Raw genomic sequence first — 19699 nt, forward strand, 5'->3', positions numbered from 1 at the left:
TTGTACAGATGCTTGTGGTACCTTCACTTGCTAGGAAATTGCTCCTAAGGAGAAACCGAACTTGTGGAGGTCCACAATTTTCTTGGCTGAGTTGCTAGGATTTTCCCATGGTATAAAGGGCAAAAAGGCAGTGGCTCTAAAGGTAGGCTCTTAAATACAGCCACAGGTGCTGATTAACTCCTAATTATGACAATTGGCCAGTCAGAAGCTTCTAAAAAGTCATTACATCAATTTCTGGAATCTTCCAGACTATTTAAAGAAACTGTCAACTTGGGGTATGTAAACTTTTGACCCACTGGAATTCTGATATAAGTGAATTAAAGCTGAAAGACTGTAAATCTGTCTCTAATCGATTGTTTTAAAATTACCTTTGATGTGAACAAAGTAGATGCCTTAATTGACTTGCCAAAAGAAATGTATGGTAACATGAAATGTGCAGAGTTGTGAAAAATTGAGTGTGAATATCTTAAGCCTAGGTGTATGTAGACTCAACTGTAAATGTGATAAGTCATGTTTATTGGGCAGATCAGAAACAGGAGTAAGCCCAGACTCAAACATTTCAGCACTTGATTCATACAGTGTGTTCAACACTGTATAAATCAAGGATTACAGCAGTCCGACAGAAAAATCTTCACATTCTGCCATGGACACCTATGGGTGGATGAGCTATTATGGAAGTGTATGTGACAACAGCATTTAAGCCACCGCAATTGTACTGTTCAATTTTGACAACAAACCTTTTATAGAGATGCCATCCTTAAACCAACCCTTCTAAGAGAAGGGAATTTTATGTATTTTCAAGACAACCACTGGCTGAAATATGTCCAGGTGAAATGGAGGAATGATTCATGAACACTAAGCATTTTTTTCTGAAAAGAATGGCTCAGCTATGCCTTGTCCTCACAAAAAATTAAATTAAACCTAATTCAGGTTTGATTGTGTGTTTAACAAATGTACATACGCAGCCAAAGAAATTAAAAAAGCTGGTTAAGGCACAACACTGTGCATGTTTCCAAAAAATTACAAAATATGTTACCCTCTTTGAGGTTTTTTAATATCTTATTTAAATGCTGACACAACTCAGGCAATGTAATAATCCCCTTCTTAATAAAATGTTCATACAATGAAACAATAGGATTCCATCCCTGAGGTGCCAGACAAAGCTTTGCCGTTGTACAAAAATATTTCATAACAAAAATTACAATAAAACTATTAAATATGAAGAAAAAATAAAATTGATTTCATAAGGGCTGAGATGAATTTAAAAGATTTTTGGTTCAAAGTTTGGCAAGTTTTAAATGGTCCTTTAAAATCTATTTCTCCAGTCAATTTTCCAACAACAGTTTATAAATGGGTCTCCAGTCTCTGTAAACAGTCTCTTGAATACTGGATCAAAGCAGTGGTGGGCAAGAGCCTGCACTCTAATAATGGATAGGCCCATACTCACCCATCTCTACTAAGGTCAGTGAATCTGACCTTGAACTTTAAGTCCTCCTTCAGAATTTGACCTATAGCTATAGTGAAAAAACCCCCAACAGACCCTCACTTCATTAGGAAAAATAAAGAGGGGGGGGGATGAAAGGGTGGCACACATCTCTGCCTCAAAGCCACAGTTTTCAGGCCAAGCTTCACATGCTGAACAGCTTATTCTCACTGCAAAAAATCTGAGGGTGCCACCGCTATTGTAGGTCTGGCAAACAATGGCCTTTGGAGCACAAAGCCGGCACCCCCCCCCCCCCCCCCCAGGCCAACTGCAGGATCGCCGCACATCCATTAGCCTCCCTGAGGAAGGGGGTTTTGGGGACGGGCTTAGTAGTAGCGGTTGAGACTGCGAGTCCCTGGTACGTCAGGCTGTCCATTCATCCAGATCTCACGAATGATGCGCTCGCGCTCCTCCAGCCTCTGGGCCCGCTCCAGCTCCTCAGCTGAGGTGAAGACATTGGTGTGAAGCGTCCGCTCGAAGCGGCGATGGCGGCGGGCTGACAGGTCAGAGGTTGTGTCCCAGTCTGAGGAGTCACTGTCATCGCTGCTATCACTGGCACTTTCTGCCCCTCGCCCCCGTGCCCCTCGCTTCCTGTGAGGCTTGGCCTGGCAGTCTGTGCGGCAAGAGATCTGGACCACCAGGGCAAACAGCGTAAGGAGAAGGCCAAGGCACACGCCACAAACAAAATACAGGGCCGCTCTCTCCGGGTGCTCTGAAACAGACCAAAATATACAGCACATGCCAATATGTGTCACAGCATGTTACATATATTTCAATACATGCAAATACATGTGACTTATGCATCTTATTGTCTTATCTTACTTGAAATATGTATCTTATTCATTATAACTTTGACACATTCAATCCTATGCAAATTAGTGTTGTAGATTGGACATTGGTCATTTTTAAAAACATTTTTACCCTCAATATCTCTTGGAGATCCATCCATCCATTATCTATACCCACCTATCCTGGGCAGGGTCACGAAGGGTGCTGGAGCCTATCCCAGCATGCATTGAACAAGAAGCAAGAATATACCTTGGACATGCTGCCAATCTATCGCAGGGCACACACACCATTCACTCACGAGTCATACACTCATACCTATGGGCAATTTAGAATCTCCAATTAGCCTATCTACTGTCTTTGGACTGTGGGAGGAAACCGGAGTACCTGAAGGAAACCCATGCGGAACCCTCTCTCATAGAGAGCATTATGTAGACATTACATATTAAGGATTTTCATTTTGGGAGGTACAGCTTTTGGTTATTATGGGAATGTTGGTGAGCTACTATATGGAGACACTAGATCAGGCAGCTTTACTTTATTCAGTTTATTTTTACAGGGACAGTGCACATTAATAAACATTTCTGTAAATGTGCCAGTTTAGCCAGCATGGCTAATTTGCAACAATTAAAGCAAGTTACAAAGTCAGTAGTGACACTCTGATTCCCGCTCTATTCTGGTATGACCTGACCAGAAACACAGTGCCAGTAGGTATATTAACCAATTTAAGATACAGAATCGTATGAATATGAGGAATACCAGGCCACCCTTTTTGACACACTCACACACAAATGCACGCAGGCCCACCCTCACACAAAAGCCGCGTTTCCACCGCAGGAACTTTACCCCGGGACTAGGAACCTTTTGAGGACCGCAGGAACTAGGGTCTAAATTAAGACTTTATTTTACCCCCAAAAAAGTCCCTGCTCAGGGGGTAGTACTTTCCAAAAGTACCAGAACCTTTGGGGTGGGGCGCAAGTGCTGAACATTTCTGTTTGGTCGACTACTTGCAGTGTTTTATTTCAACCGCCATTTAAAAAAATCTGCAGCCGCAAACCGATTTATTTTCAGAATAACTTGAAATCAAACTTGTATGTTATGCGGCGCACTTATGCGGCGCACTTTTGGTTATAGCCTGCCAACGTCTTGGAATTATAACGTGTGCTCTTCTGTTCTTTTCTTGCTTTAGTATTCGTTTTATAAAATGTTAAGCATTCGTTCTGGGACAGCATATTACGTACCAAAACATTCAAACGGTTTAATTCGGTTGCTGAATATTTTCTTCCGGATTTTCTTTGTTAGCCCGTTGTAATTGACTCAAAATGTTTGATACAGTTATGTGAGGTATGCGGTAGTTCTGCGTAATTTACATTGGTGATACAGTAAAAGCAAACTGGAAATCACCTTCCGCACTTTTTGTCAGGGTAAAATAACAGGTTAATTCTAGTAATCGTCCCTTTTGCTTTTTCAGACTGCCATAATTTTACTCCATTTACGCCATTCTTCAACTCCACAAAAAGACCAGGAAGACTATGGACTAATTTATGGTGCATGGTTCACATCTGGAGGGCACACTTCGCTGCTCGGCTAGCAGTAACTTTGAAGGAAGGCAAACGGTGGCTGTACCACTGCTAATTTAAATTTTAACGCAAGTCCGAGTTTTCGTTCTATTCTTGTCATTTTGCGATTAGCCTATATGGAATTGACGATGAGAATGTAATCAATTCAACAGCTAATTGTTTACGACGTGTGCATGTTTTCTGCTGTTGTTGCCAGTTATTTGTGGAATGTGAATGCATTCTGTCGCCTCAAATGTCAAGACATGAAAGTGAATGTTCGCATAAAAACATAATGAATGTGTTTGAGAGGATATATAAAACAGTTACAATCTGACTATTGGCCTGTTATATCCTATTTGTTGCATAACAATGGTCCAAGTCCAACTACCAACGACAGTTTTGCTTGACAACGGTAAAATGTGCCCAAACGGCCGCGGAAGAATATTTCAATTTCAGGTGATTAAATTGATAAAAATCGATAAATACAAAAGTAAACATATATAGTCATTGTTGGTAACTCGTTGTATATAAGTGGAATAAACCCCTCCGGGCTGCCCCGGTTATTAGAAAATAATGTAGGCTACTTTGGTGGTAGTATGGGGTTACAGAAGAAATCATAGGACAGGTGGACCGACGACAACGTCGCTTTTTCATACGTCAGTGGGCTAATTTGCCTAATCTTCGCAGGATTTTAGACCGCGGTGGAAACGCAAACAACAATGGGCTGAAGGAACCTTTTAGTTCCTTGAAAAGTTCCTGGGACTAAAAGTTCCAGGTACTTTTGGTGGAAACGCAGTTAAAGACACACATATTTACAACTCAAATGGCATGGGAAACACTAGGGACATGGAGAGAGTGGCCTCTAGTGGCGAGAAAGGGGAACCGTGAAAATTAGAAATGTCTTCCCACTTATGGTATGTTTAGATATTTAACTATATTCATCATTAGTCCACTTGGGTAAGTTAAGATAATGTGCGAACCTTAAATAAATGTCATATAAATGGGTTCAGTGTGGAAAAGAGAGTGACATTACCCAAACTTTTGAGAGAGAGAGAGAGAGGGAGGGAGGAAGGGGGATTACCTGCTTCCAACTTCAGTGCACCACTAAATTTAATTAACCTAAAATAAATTCCAATTCAGTCCATTGCAATAGCTCATCATTGCCTTATAGCTCATCAGTGCGTAGTTTGCTATATTGTGTGCAGAAACTCAGTGATCGCCACTTTGTCATTATCTTGATAAAGATAAGCAAAAAAGTGTATAAAATAAACAACACAGATAATTAGCTGTATTATATACTCAAAAGGGTAGGATATGGAGATTTTTCACACCAATACAATTGCTCAGAGAATTACTTTTTAACAAGTAATAATTCTATTTCCCAAAAATATTATTGCCCCCTGCCCTGTTTTCAGTATTTTGTGCACTCTCCACAAGGATAACACAACTGTATTGTATTTTCTTGTGTTTTATGATATTAGTGAACATCTTTGACCACTTGTCCATACAGAATTTTCAAAATCCTTCAGATCCTTCAGTCTCACTTGTGGACTGTCCTTTTAAATTCATGCATTACATTTTAAGGTTCAATTCTGGAAGATGAGATAGCCATTGCAAAACAGTAATATTGTGGTTAATTTAATTGATATTGAGATACGCTTGGTATCATTGTCTTGTGGAAAGATCCATTTGAGGACAAGTTTTAGTTAATTTTAAACTTAAGAGCCCCAGGATTCATAGATGCAAAACCATTCCATAATATCAAAAACCCATATATACACCAGGTATGACATCCTTATCAACATAAGCATCCTTTTACTGACACCAAACCCACTGCTGGTATGCGTGACCAAAAAGCTCAATTTTGATCTCATGTGACCATAGTACCTGATTCCAACTGAAGCTCCAATGTAGAACTTTGATTGGAACCGGATGCTTTTCTTCAAACAAGGCATCATTGTTCTGACACCAAATCCACCACTGGTGTGTGTGGCGAAAAAGGGCTAAGTTTTGGTCTTGTGACCATAACACCTGGTTCCAGCTGAAATTCTCATGTTGAGCTTTGATTGAAACTGGGTGCTTTTAGTGTGCTTTTGCCTATTGCTGGTCAATGCATACCTGCTATGAAGTTGTAGGCTGCTAGAGCATTGCTGATCAGAGCCATCTCCACATTCACTGCCTGGGCATCTACGGGGGGTCTCAGGGTCCAGAGAGGGCCGTCATACGTGCCTTCTGGAAAGGCCTTGTCTTCTAAGGAGTACAAGCCAGACTCCCTCCCTCTCTTTTTCTTCCCTGTAAATCCCAAACACACACACACACACACACACGTAAAGTAAGCACATCTGTCTACTGGCACTGCATATGGCTACAGTATATCTGCAACTAGAGTATACACATATTTGGTGTTAAGTTTATTATGTCTATAGTCAGTGATGAAAAACAGCATTATTTAATGACTTTTTAAAAAAATTTTCAAAATTGTTGTATTGACCTATCTGTTTTGTATAAATTACTTACAAACCACACATAACACTGGCTGCTTCATATTGGATATATCATGAAAAAAACTTTTCAATATTTAAAACTTTGTTATATCTACAGGGAAAAAAGAAAATGTTTTTTGTAAACAGCACCTAACACCAGCAAAGAATAAGGTGACAGAAAGAATTCCTGTCATCTATGCAATTTTAAAAGAAAAGACTTGTGAATTTTGTAAATGGCTCATGAATTGGTGGGAAACACTTTTGCTTTAACAAAACGTTTGGCTACCAGCAAAATCTCATATGATGGTAAAAGCATATTCACCCTACACATCCAGCATAATTATGTTTTCTGAATATATAATCAGGGGCACTAATTACCCTCTGTCACACGACCCCAGAGCCTTAACCTTATTTCAATTTGTATATCCTGACACAGTCAAATTACTGATTTCACAGATGATTGGCTAAAAGTGAGTTTATATATAAAAAACAATTAGTTGACCTAATACAGTGAGAGTGAAAGGTAGGAAAGTGAACATGGATGATGGAACGTCAAATAAATACACATGCAATAGTCTGGTCTGGTACACTTGTTGAAATACAATAAAAAATAAAAATCAGGGGGGTGTTGGGTGGCTCATTCAGTTATGGCATCCAGCTGTGGTGCATGGATGAGCCCCATGGTCTCAGATCAAATCCAGACTATGCCAGTGTCGGCAGTGGCCGGTAGCTCCAAAGGGCAAGATATAATTGGTGACTGCTTCACCCAGAGTATGGGAGGGTTCAGTAAGGGATCTGCATTCATCAAATTTCTTAAGGTGATCCAAAGCAAATATGGAGTCTTGACGCTTAAGTCCTCCCACTGGACTTAATACCACGTTTCAATGAAAAATGTAGCTTCAAGCAGAGTAATTACACTGTCATTGGGTGAGTTCTGAGAAGAAATATTTCCAAATCTTGAAAGGCCAAATGATGGGTGTCCTTTGTAAACAACTCAAAGACAAGTGATCATGATCAAATTTAATTGGAGAGTTTACAATTAAGAGTTTAAATTAAATTAAATTTTAATTTAAGCAGTTCATGACATGCACCACTTTTTAAAATATTTTTAATATACCTCTCCATATTATTAATAAAATGTATTTGACTACTTCTGTACCAGTTACATTTTACATACAATTTTATCTTAAATGAGTTAAGCACATTAAATGAAACCAACAAATGTACTGAGCACTACAATTACTATCACAGCAACAATAAAATGTTGTCATCATTTTATTTGCTCAAAGGAAAAAAAGTCAAAGTATAAAAGTACAAAGTATAAAATCCAAAATATAGAACCTATCAAAATACATTTCAAAGTATATTCCAAATACATTAATTGCAACAACTTTCATGCAATTAATCTTCAAAAACATACAGTTTTGTGATGCATATGTTTATTTGGACATATTACAAAAATAATTTCTCTGTACTGTATTTTGGATTCCAGATTTTACAGTATAGTGACACACGTCATTTTTTCCACACGGTTTTGGTTAACCTGCAGAGATGCACAGGGGCTATTACCTGGCAGAGAGTCCGAGGTCACAAGTGTGGATCCCTCAGGAAGTGCACTGTCTCCTACAACATTTGGGTCATGGAGACTTGGTGGCAGAGGGTACACAGCTTGCTTGGTGGAGGCCTCCTTCAGAAGCTTCTTTGGAACTGAAGAGGAGAGTGAAGGTGGAAAGTTAGAGTGGCAATACAATCTTGCCGATGAATCATGTGGAGCTGAATCACAGGTCTGTGACCCTGAATAATCATTGATAGGGCCCTTTTCCCGAAAATGCTGCTACTCTTCCTGTGTTTCACCTCCACATGTACTGTGACTCAGGACTCATGCTCAGACATTGCGGGGGTGGGATGCTGCATTCTCCTCCTTCATGTGTATTGCATTAACAGAGCCCCCCCCCAGTGAAACAAATGTGACAGAGCCCCCCCCCCACAGTGAAACAAATGTGATAAGTCACATGCAGGCTGGACATGGGGGGGCCATGTCCAGCCTGCATGTGACTTATCACATTTGTTTCACTGTCCAGCAGTTTAATGTTTTTATCTGAAAAACAACTAACAGCTTGGAGAGAGTTGGGAATACTGTGCAGAATGGTGAAATGCAATCAGATTTTGAAAAGCAAGCAGTTCTTTTCCGTCCCTTAGTGAACAAGCATACAAACCAAATTTCCCAAGACAAAGTCAGGCTCTGCTCCAAACCCAAGTGCAGACCTAAAATAACCTCACAGTGCCATTTTGCCAGGGGCTGTGTTTTACTATTTTTATCACCCTGGGAACAAAATGCCTGTAATGTAATGTAATGTAACAATACAATATGAGTAACTGAAATCCAAACACTGTATTTGATCTCAGTTCTTTGATCCCTATTTTCTTTTCTATGAATAATACACAACATACAGTATGAGTGATGTCACAAGCCTGCCAATTTCCTTGTTCAGAGGGATGTGGTCAGGTGGTACACTGGGTTAGACACAGACAGATGACGGAAAACACAGGACATAAAGGTTAGAGGAACTGGGCTTGCAACCCAGAAGTTCAGTTCCCAGGTAGAGCACTGCAGTTGCTCCCTTATCTTTGACTTGCATCAATAAATATCCAGCTGAAAGGATTGTTTGCAGAAATGTAATCTATGTAAGTTGCTTTGGATAAGAATATCTAATAAACACCTAAATGAAAATATTTATTCCAAAGCCTCAAAAAGTAAAATAGAGAAGAAACATAAAACAGTGTTTTTTATGATACCATCACATTAAAAAATAATAAATTATACATCATAAATTATTTAAATTTCACCTCAATGGCCACGCTTATCCACTTTAATTGCAACACAATTAAATCAATTAACTTATAAGAATACATGCACTGAACAGAACAACATGAATTTCCAGTTAAATTGCAGGTTCCAGCTAACTGTCTTGTTGGTTTCCCAACAACCCATCTGCTATCAATAAACCATTTAATGCGAAAAAGAAACCAGTGCATGTTGCAAATAGTAGCAGTTGGAAAGTTTGTTATAATTTCAGTTTGCATATGATGAATTAATGACCATTATTTATTGCCCAGTTAAATATGAAGGAAGAAAACACAACTGCGAAAAATGTATTACATTAGCACAATAAATATTTAGCTCCCTGGACTTTGCTAAGAAGGTTGACTATACCGTTGCAGAATCTTATTTGGACTGCATTTGTTTTGAAATTAGAAAGCAGTTGGTTTGATCAGAAGTTGGATTACTGGACATTTTTGAATGATCCACTTTTATTGAATGGGAGAGGTACATGAGAGGGAAATGGAATGGTAGTGTCTACATGCACTGGGAAACTGTAATAAGTGGCTGTTACGATAGTCATATTCTGGGAATATTGTGACTCTCCTACATACCACAAAGCCCACATACTTAATTTAAATCAGCTGCCTCAGTTTGATGGTAAAATTTTCCATATCGGCTTATGCCTAGCTATGTGCCTGTGCCATATGAAAAGGTCTTCAGATGAGTTGTGAATTTCATTGCACTGAACTCAATGAAGAGACAAAAAGACAAAAAAGTATTAAAAGCTTTGTCTTAAATAGTAAATGCTCCAGCTACTCCCCGCTTCTCTCACAAAATACCCTCAGCCCCCTCCACCACGTAATATGTGACTCAGGTTAAAGTACAAACTGCCCAAACTTAGCTACCATTTTTTCCGGCCAGGGTGAATTGTTTGGATGTATACAAAATGATCATTAATATTTACTCTGAAGCTGTATGAGATTTTAGATATAAATTATCAATGCATAGTGCCTAAGGCAGCACAGCAAACACTGCAGATGGCTTATGCAGTGTCCTGAAATCCTATTGTATAGAACTGGTAAGAGAAAAAACACCTTACCTTTCACCTTCTTCCAAATATTTGTAATCATTTTAGACTGCTGTCCCCACAGAACCCCAGGGCAGACCCCAGAACAGCATGAGGACAAAATCACTTGTAACCAGATGGGACAGCCTCAACTCCAGTGCAGCAACATGACATACTCTCAAAGACCAGGCTTATACAGAGCACTTCATGGAAACTTGCACCCAAAATGCTTGGATATATTGCGTAAAACAACAGAATTGTTTCAGATTAAGAGCTGTTAAACTGAAATGACGCATGTCTTGTGCTGGCGCATAAATAATACATTTCCAGTTCTCTGACAGAAAAAGGATATTGGTGCATGGAGGGGAGATCAAAGCCACAAGACCAGACTAATTTATGGCTTACACAGCAAACACTGCAGATGGCTTATGCAGTGTCCTGAAATCCTATTGTATAGAACTGGTAAGAGAAAAAACACCTTACCTTTCACCTTCTTCCAAATATTTGTAATCATTTTAGACTGCTGTCCCCACAGAACCCCAGGGCAGACCCCAGAACAGCATGAGGACAAAATCACTTGTAACCAGATGGGACAGCCTCAACTCCAGTGCAGCAACATGACATACTCTCAAAGACCAGGCTTATACAGAGCACTTCATGGAAACTTGCACCCAAAATGCTTGGATATATTGCGTAAAACAACAGAATTGTTTCAGATTAAGAGCTGTTAAACTGAAATGACGCATGTCTTGTGCTGGCGCATAAATAATACATTTCCAGTTCTCTGACAGAAAAAGGATATTGGTGCATGGAGGGGAGATCAAAGCCACAAGACCAGACTAATTTATGGCCTACAGGCAGAACAGGTGTACCACTCATCTGGACAGCCTGTTCTGCTTTTCTGGAAGACACAATGCTGTTCTCAGACTGAGGCAGATTTATTAACTAGAGCAAACATGAACTATAAAGAAAGAACAGAAGAAAAAGCCTACAATTTGAAGCTCCCTGTTAATGGTGCTCTGCCCTGATGTAGGAGGGGCAAGGCCTTCCTTCAACAAAAAAACAAACAAAAAAAACAGACTGGGGCAAATAAAGGATGTACTGGCAGCCGTGGAGTCTACTTTCATCGGAATGACACACTAATCACCGGTCGTAACGTGCCGACCGCCCACTCCACAGCGATTACAGGCCACTGATTGGGGCTAATTGTCTGCACATGTTCCAGGGTATCGTGTCTGACGACTGCCATGTTAGCTGCCCAGTAATAAAAGACATGCATCTGTAGAGTGCACAGACATTTCATCATAGAAAACACGTAACTTTTTCACAATCCACAAAGACTTAAAGATGGAAAATTTAAACAGTGGGTGAAAAATAACCAAGATGGAAACGACAGGAACAAGCATTCTTGCCTTAGAACATACGTTTATCTGCCAATTGTGTCAAAACTATTCATGAATGAATGAGAAAAAACTTAGTGACGGTGACTTCATTTGTCATAGCAATTCTGGGAAGGAATCTTAGTTAAATTAAAGAAAAGCTGAGAAGGTTACTCCTTAGGACTATATTCCTTTAGTCTTTGGTTCAGAGAATTTTGGGGATTACTCTTATTACTGAAAGCACACAATACAGGCTTTTAGTATGATCCTACTTTGTAAAGACCAGAGAGAAATAAATCTGAAGAAGCAGACGGCACTTTTTTGATAAGTCAGAAATAATTTAGCTAATTATTTCTCAATATTAACGAATGAATCCAGAGCTCCATTCTGATCTTCACAGAAATCAGCATGGGGAGCAGATGTATTTAGTTCTGTGGGAGAAGAGGCTGCCATGAGGAGTCTGCAGCACAAAGCAGGAAGTGCATTCAAGTCCACTGGAGGCCGATGCGATTGTGCTTGTTTTCACTGGCTGAGTGGCATGCGGTAAGAGTAATAAACTAGCCGACTCGCGAGCAAAACAACATATTCTCCAGTGGGCATTGACAAGTAAAATATTAGGTTTTTGGCTTAATAAAAAAATGGATTAGCCTTATATAACATAACATGAGTGACACAGGGGGAACTGAATTTGGCAGAAGCATATTAAAACAATGTGCCATGCACCACTAGTATTTCAATGGCTTGACCAAGCAGGCCTGGCTTCAATCATTTCCCAGCCAGACTCAATTTAAACTGGGACAGCAAAGTCCAACAAACAGCACCTATTATGACTCCAGGCAAGCTTATGAAAGAAAGATGTGATGAACCGGTCAATAGTTTTGGTGTTGGAATGAATTCCGCTCTCTGACATTTTCTCCCCATCTTGTTTTAATTCAGTGCATCACAGACTGTGTTTGATGAAAAAAACAATGTCTATCAGTAAGCAGTAAGCAAATATGACAACACTGCCCATTAGAGATAATTTGATTCAACAGAAATGATCTTAAGTGACGTAAGATGCAAGATGAATACACTGTGCTTTCTATAACAGAATGATATAAAACCTTGCAGATATCAATAAAAGTATATTAGAACTGACCAAGTGTTACAATGAACCTAGGGAGCTCTTAATCTCACTGACATTAACTGTTATAAAATGGCCCATAGTTATCATTATGTCTTTTTTTAATTTAATTTTTATTTAACCTTTATTTACCCAGGGTAGGTTTGCTGGGTACGGATGCTCTTTTGCAGGAATGCCCTGCTTCAAACTCATACACATTCACATCTGGGAGCTGCCCAGTAAAACCACAATCCTCTAGTGTTGGCCACTGAGCAGCTCCACTGGAGGGAGAGGACGTTTTTTTTAGCCAATTGAATCAGGGGATGATTAGATGGCAAGTTTTTTTGTGAGAGCCAGATCTGGGATTTTAGCCAGGACACCGGGGAACCCCCTACTCTTTGTGATAAGTGTCATGGGATCTTTAATGACCACAGTGAGTCAGGACCTCGGTTTAACGTCTCATCCGAAAGACAGGAAATGCACTATAAGTACAGTTTTATAGTGCATTTAGATATACAGTACAGTCCTGAAGGTTGTAAGTGTATGTACAGAGGCGCTGGGAATTTTATGAGGACCCTGCTGACTTTGCCCTGAGGTTTCGTTTTTGGGCTAGAGAATAAAATTTGAAATCAAATCAAAACATACTTGTTGGGTTTTATTGAAAACAACTTTTGCAAACATTTGATTTTATGGACCCCGGTGGAACTTGGTAAACCCTTGACTTAACCAGCCAACTGGTGGTAAATCAAATACCTGGACTGAATACACTAACTCCTGAGCCAAGCACTGAGAAACTGGCAACTGGGAAATGATTATCCATCTACTACCCCCATTGCCATTTATTGTATTCATGCTCTCCCTCCCCTATCCATTATCACTTACACAGTAGCCCATTCATACTCTCCCTTCACCACCATTTACAGTATTCCTACTCACTCTCCCACCTATTGGGAGGGCATGTATGCCATCCCGCCAAGTTACAGCTTGGTGGGGCGGCATGCCCCATACCTATACAGCACTGAGAGTTTGGTACTTTTCAGGATTCCCTACAAAAAGAAATTTCTCTTTCAATGCACAAAAATACCAAGTTGCTCACACCTACAAAGCACTGTCTATAAGTCATTAAAATTTCCAAAATCTAGGCCTGCCGTTAATTGATATTAAAATGAGGCCAAGTTACAACAAACAGTACTGGCTAAGAAATTAAAGCTCTATTCCAAAGCAATACTACCCAATGTTTCCTAAATTATTTAATGTGATCTGGCCCTGTTTTTTTTCATCTTATCATCTGTAAATAATGTTGCCATCCAAAGTTTAAGTGTCACATGAAAGTGTGAAATGCAAATCATACAAAATAATCTGCAATTGAGCCGTGTTACACTTAAAAATTGTAAAAAAAATAATAATAATTTTTAGAAAACTAGTCTACGTTCGAACATTTCTGTCCATCCAGTGCTCTGGGTGTTGAAAAGCACAGAATGAATAAAATGCGTTATTATTATTATTATTATTATAGTTGTTGTTGTTATTATTATTACTATTATGTTGTTTAGACAATTGTTCACTAGTAAAAAATGTTTTATTATTTTACATCGTAAAATAAATTATGCTATAGTACTCCTTTGCTTAAACTTTATCTGACCCAAAACTATACAGTACAGTATAGTACAGTACAGTATGGGGCAAACATATGTCTGGATAAGTTTGTAATGACTAGACAGTGTTTTGTACAGTTGAGGCCAAACGTTTACATACACCTAGGCTGAAGACATTCAAACTCTATTTTTCACAACACACATTTCATGTTACCATACATTGCCAATTAGGGTCAATTAGGGTATCTACTTTATTTCCATAAGAGGTAATTTCGACATAGCTCAGGAGGTAAGAGCGTTTGTCTGGCAGTCAGAGGGTTGCCGGTTCGATCTCCCGCCCTGGGCGTGTCGAAGTGTCCCTCAGCAAGACACCTAACCCCTAATTGCTCCCAATGAGCTGATTGGTACCTTGCATGGCAGCCTTTCACTGTTGGTGTGTGAGTGTATGTGTGAATGGGTGAATGAGAGGCATCAATTGTAAAGCGCTTTGGATAAAAGTGCTATATAAATGCAGTCCATTTACCATTTCAACATAATAGCTAAAAGACAGATTTATTTAAGCTTTTATGTATTATATCAGATTTTCAGTGGGTCAAACGTTTACATACATTTAGTATTTTGTGGCATTGCCTTTTAATTGCTTAACTGGAATTAAATGCTTGGGGTAGCCTTCCACAAGCTTCTCACAATACTTTGCTGGAATTTTTGCCCATTCCTCCTGACAGAACTGGTGTAACTCCGTCTTTAAGCCATTTTGTTACAACTTTGGAGGTATGCTTAGGATCATTGTCCTGCTGGAAGACCACGTTTTAACTTTCTAGCTGATGTCTTGAGGTATTGCTTCAGTATTTCTAGATGACCCTCCTTTCTCATGATGCCATCTATTTTCTGCAGTGCACCAATCCCTTTTCCAGCAAAACACCCCCACAACATGATGCTGCCACCCCCATGGTTCATAGTTGGGATGGTGTTCTTCGGACTAAAAGCCTCACCCTTTTTCCTCCATAAATAGCGCTGATCATTATGGGCAAACAGTTCAATTTTTGTTTCATCTGACCAGAGAACACTCCTCCCAAAGGCTAGGTCTTCTTCCTGGTGATCACCTGCAAACTTAATTCTGGCTTTTTTATGTCCATCTTGGAGTAGGGGCTTCTTCCTTGCACGACAGCCTTTCAGGCCATGGCGATGTAGGGTTCTCTTAATGGTGGATGTAGATACTTTGGTACCTGATGCCTCCAACTCCTTCACCAGTTCCTTTGTTGTTGTCTTGGGGCTCAGTTTGTATAGATGATTGTGGTATCTGCAGTTGTTTGGAAATAGCTCCTAAGGAGGAACCGGACTTGTGGAGGTCCACAATTTTTTTTTTGAGGTCTTGGCTGAGTTGTTTGGATTTCCCCACGGTATCAAGGACAAAAAGGCAGTGGTTCTAAAGGTAGGCCCTTAAATACAGCCACAGGTGCCAATTAATTTCCAATTAAGTGAATTAAAGCAGAAATAAATCTGTCTCTAATCGATTGTTTAAAATTACCTCTGATGTAAACAAAGTAGATGCCCTAATTGACTTGACAAAAGAAATGTATGGTAACATGAAATGTGCAGAGTTGTGAAAAATTGAGTTTGAATATCTTTAGCCTAGGTGTATGTAAACTTTTGGCCTTAATTGTATGTGTGAGTAACATGGCATTTTTGTAAGTCGAAAACATGCTGTTGTTGAGATTACCATTTACAGTATTCCTACTTTCTTTCTCCGTCCTGTTACCATTTACAGTATTCATACTCTTCATTCAACACCCATTACCATTTACAGTATTCCTTCTCTCTCTCTCTTTCTCTTTCATCTATTACCAATTATAATATTCCTACTCCCACTTACCCACCAATTACAATTTACAGTATTTCTACTCTCTCCTCCACTGTTACCATTTACAGTATTCCTACTCCCCCACCCCACCCATTACCACTAGTATTTATTCTCTCTCTTCACCAAACACCCGTTAGTATTCAGTTTTCCTTCGCTCCCTCACCCACCCATTACCATTTACAGTATTTCAGTCAGGACAACTCACATATTTAGAATATTTTAATGAATATGTAAATAAATTATTTTGGTTTGGGGCCGAATGGATCTGCTTCAGGTACTAAAATGCACGCACCAGCACCTAGAAGCAGATCCAAACAACAGGTAGTAGCTCAGGCAGTAGAGGGTGAGCGCAATTCTGTGCAACATTCAAAAGCAGCACAGGTAATCAGCAGCACTGGAGTGCTCCACTGGTGAGGTTTGTATGTGATTGGATGGATATGAGAAAATGTGTGGCATGTAGGTGATTGGTTGAGTATGGAAATTGATGAATATGTGATTGCTGAGGCCCACCATTGGTTGGCTGCAGTAAGAGTTTCCTGAATGTAGTGATACATTCCCCAACTAATGTGGTTTGTCAGCTCGAAGAAGAAAAAGAATATGCTTGTTCACACTCAAACTCTACTCAAATAGAATGGCAAGTGCACTCATAGTAGTCTTGGCTACATGTACCAAAAACTATATTGTACTTTCTAGATTTAATAGTGCATTGCTTGCTTTGTGCACACTGCATACAGTGAGAGGGCAAACCAAAACAAGCCCCCTGCTTATGTACACAACATCAGTTTTCCTAACAATTCGAAAACCCATAATTTAAGTCCAGTCCCCTAACCACTAAGATACACCCCTGCCTGCTCAACTGTTTGTTTTCTAAACTTAATTGCATTTTGTGGGAGAGGATCACTGGAAGAATGCACTGAGTCAGTACTAACACTCACTACTTCAAAGGGATGTTTCACTTTGGTATAACACAAGTAATTTTAAGGAGCTTACCCCATTTAATTTGCATAGTGTGAACACTAGCATCAGCATCACAACATCAGCTGTCCCTGTTGACCATTAACGGCATCACCGTTCCCCTCGGTTGTCTGGCTCCCAATTCATTCCCATTCATTTTTGCAGCCGCACCAAAATTAGTCGTAACAATGTATACATTTCAGAATATACTTCACAAATATGCAACTTGACAAGATATTCAACAGCAAATGTTCAGTGAAAGCTATAACTAGTGTTGATGGCTTTTTAAGAACTCACACTATATTTTCAGATAAGTAAAAATGTCCCAAGGGCTCTGTATTTTTATTTTGAAATATATTACTTTTAATACAAAACTTAATCTTTTAAACTGTTCTTTTTAATCTAGAAAATCAAAAGTTCAAGAAATACCCTCACAAGCCTAGATGGGATGAATGGGTTGTTATTATATATTCTTAAATCCTTATCCAGTTGCTTAACCTATCTGAAAATTGAGACTGATCTTGAGAGTATGCGTTCAGGTAAAGTCTGATCCAGAGCAGTTTCACTAGTACAGCAGTTCTTTCATAAGGCCATATTTTTTTCTGCTTTTGTCTTCACGTGAGCAGTTTTCTTATATAAATGAAGTTGTGACTGAAGGCAGCAGATCACAGGGACTAATCAGGTGTTTATTTGAAGTGGGCCAGGAAAACATGTCTGTCTGTTGAGTCTGAATACCAGCAGATGCACATGCCACCCTGGTGTTTAGACCATAATAAAACCCAAGCTTAGGGAAGTGGGCATCTTTTGTAATGCCGTGGCATACTCCCTTGGTCTGGGATGAAGACTGCAATGCAAGCAGAGGCCTGCAAAATGTTCATCTGTGCCTAACAATGCCGCAAAGCACTGATCAACTTCATACAATCCAAATTGCGAGAGAGAATAAAATCTGGCTGGGCACAGGATCCATTTGTTTTAATGGGTGAGAAGAGCTTGCAGGGTCCAGGCCATCCCTGGAGCGAGTCTGAAATATTTCAGGATCTCTTGGGGCAAGTGGCCTACGAGCCAGTTGCATGCAAACCTCTCTTCTGACTGGTGTGATATTCGTAATGAGAGTCCCACGGGGTGATACAAGCAGCCGTGGATGGATCAGAATGGACAGAATTCTGAGGCTGAGATACATGCTGTGTATTTGATTGTGAGTGCGTGAGTCGGTGTCTCTGTAGGTCTTGCGCAAGTGTGTGTTTGTGCTGTGAGTGTGTGTACGTGTGCATACCTGTGTGTGTTTGCATATGTATTTGTGTGTCTGAGAGGGTGTGTGCCCTACCATTTGTTTGCATTTCTGTCCATTTGTGTCTCCCTGATTGTCTTTGCAAGAGCTAATCTTTACATATGTGAGTCTGCATGCATGCACGTGTATCTGTATGTGTGTGTGTCAGACAGGGTAGTGATCAGGGGAGGGACATCGGAGAAGCAGTGTGTGTTTTCTCTTCACTGTGAGGGAGGAGGTGATGTAAGCGGATCTGACTCCACCACTCCAGAACTGAGCAAGAGTTTCTTTATCAAAAACAGCTGCTGGAATACAGCATGCTCAGAGCATGCTCAGAGAAAGCTATTTTTAAGTGCTTACTCTAATAATAGATTTCTTCAGCTTTCAAGTTAACCCATACAAAAAGAGGCTCTAATGTTCTCCACTGTTGAAACAAATAAGTGTACAATAATGAGCAAGCCATGGTACAAGACTGAAATGTATCTACTGATAGACCTGGGTCTACCTGTTAAAAAAAACAGTTAACCCTTTATAAACCAAACCTCTATCAGAAGAAATTACTCACTAGTAATCAAATATGGTTGATTTTAATGTGTCACTGTATAAATGTATAGAAACTGATTTGAAGACACTTGCAGTCACGAAAATAGTAGTTGAGACGCACTGCAAGGTTTTTTGAGAATGAACAACTCATCCATTCATTATCTATACCCGCTTATCTAGGTCAGGGTATTTCTAAAAATAAGATGAGAAAGAAAACATAATCCAGTTTTCAATTACTGTCTTGACAATGTTTTTTTTTATAATAACAACTTTAACAAGCTCTCTAAGAATTCCCATTACATTAATTCAGCCTTTGTTTATGTTCAGCACTGGAGTGGGACTCTAACAGTCACGATTCTGTAAAATTTCCTCTCTACATGTCACACTAAACAGGGGCTAAACAACCAGGGAGTCACCTAATGACCAGAAAACAGAAAATAGCTCCCCAATAGTTGAGTATGTTGGTAAAAAAACATTAGGTAAAAAAAATGTGTCGCAAAAAAAAAAATGTAATGGCGCAAAAATGAATAGCATTTCTATTTGCCATGTTGAGACTACTGCCCACAGTAGGTTAGCTAGAGAGTATAGCCAGAAAATGTTAATCCAGTCACCACTGGTATTGTTCCGTTGCATATTATCATTGTGCCTGGTAGAGCTCCGCACGTCATAAATGTCATAATACTGTCATGTTCCTGTTAACCCTGAATGCTACCAGGATATCTGCAAAGAAGAGGATGGGGTGAGGAGCTTGTCTGACCAGCTCTGATTCAGGTGCATAGACACCCCACAGTGTCAGA

The 19699-nt window shown here is 39.6% G+C and overlaps 1 protein-coding gene across 7 annotated transcripts in view; it reads right to left on the reverse strand.

Moving 5' to 3' along the window:
- Positions 1 to 1032: 1032 nt before the first annotated feature.
- Positions 1033 to 19699, reverse strand: part of LOC118229935 (protein eva-1 homolog C) — a 173289-nt gene continuing 154622 nt past the window's right edge. For all 7 annotated transcript variants that reach the window (XM_035422496.1, XM_035422495.1, XM_035422494.1 and 4 more), the window contains 3 exons: positions 7881 to 8018; positions 5947 to 6120; positions 1033 to 2195 (listed from right to left, as the gene is read on the reverse strand). In XM_035422496.1, the coding sequence (XP_035278387.1) occupies positions 1810 to 2195; positions 5947 to 6120; positions 7881 to 8018 (698 nt within the window). In that variant the 3' untranslated portion in view covers positions 1033 to 1809. The remainder of the gene's footprint in view (positions 2196 to 5946; positions 6121 to 7880; positions 8019 to 19699) is intronic.

This window comes from Anguilla anguilla, chromosome 6, assembly GCF_013347855.1.
Source record: "Anguilla anguilla isolate fAngAng1 chromosome 6, fAngAng1.pri, whole genome shotgun sequence".
Taxonomy (NCBI): domain Eukaryota; kingdom Metazoa; phylum Chordata; class Actinopteri; order Anguilliformes; family Anguillidae; genus Anguilla; species Anguilla anguilla.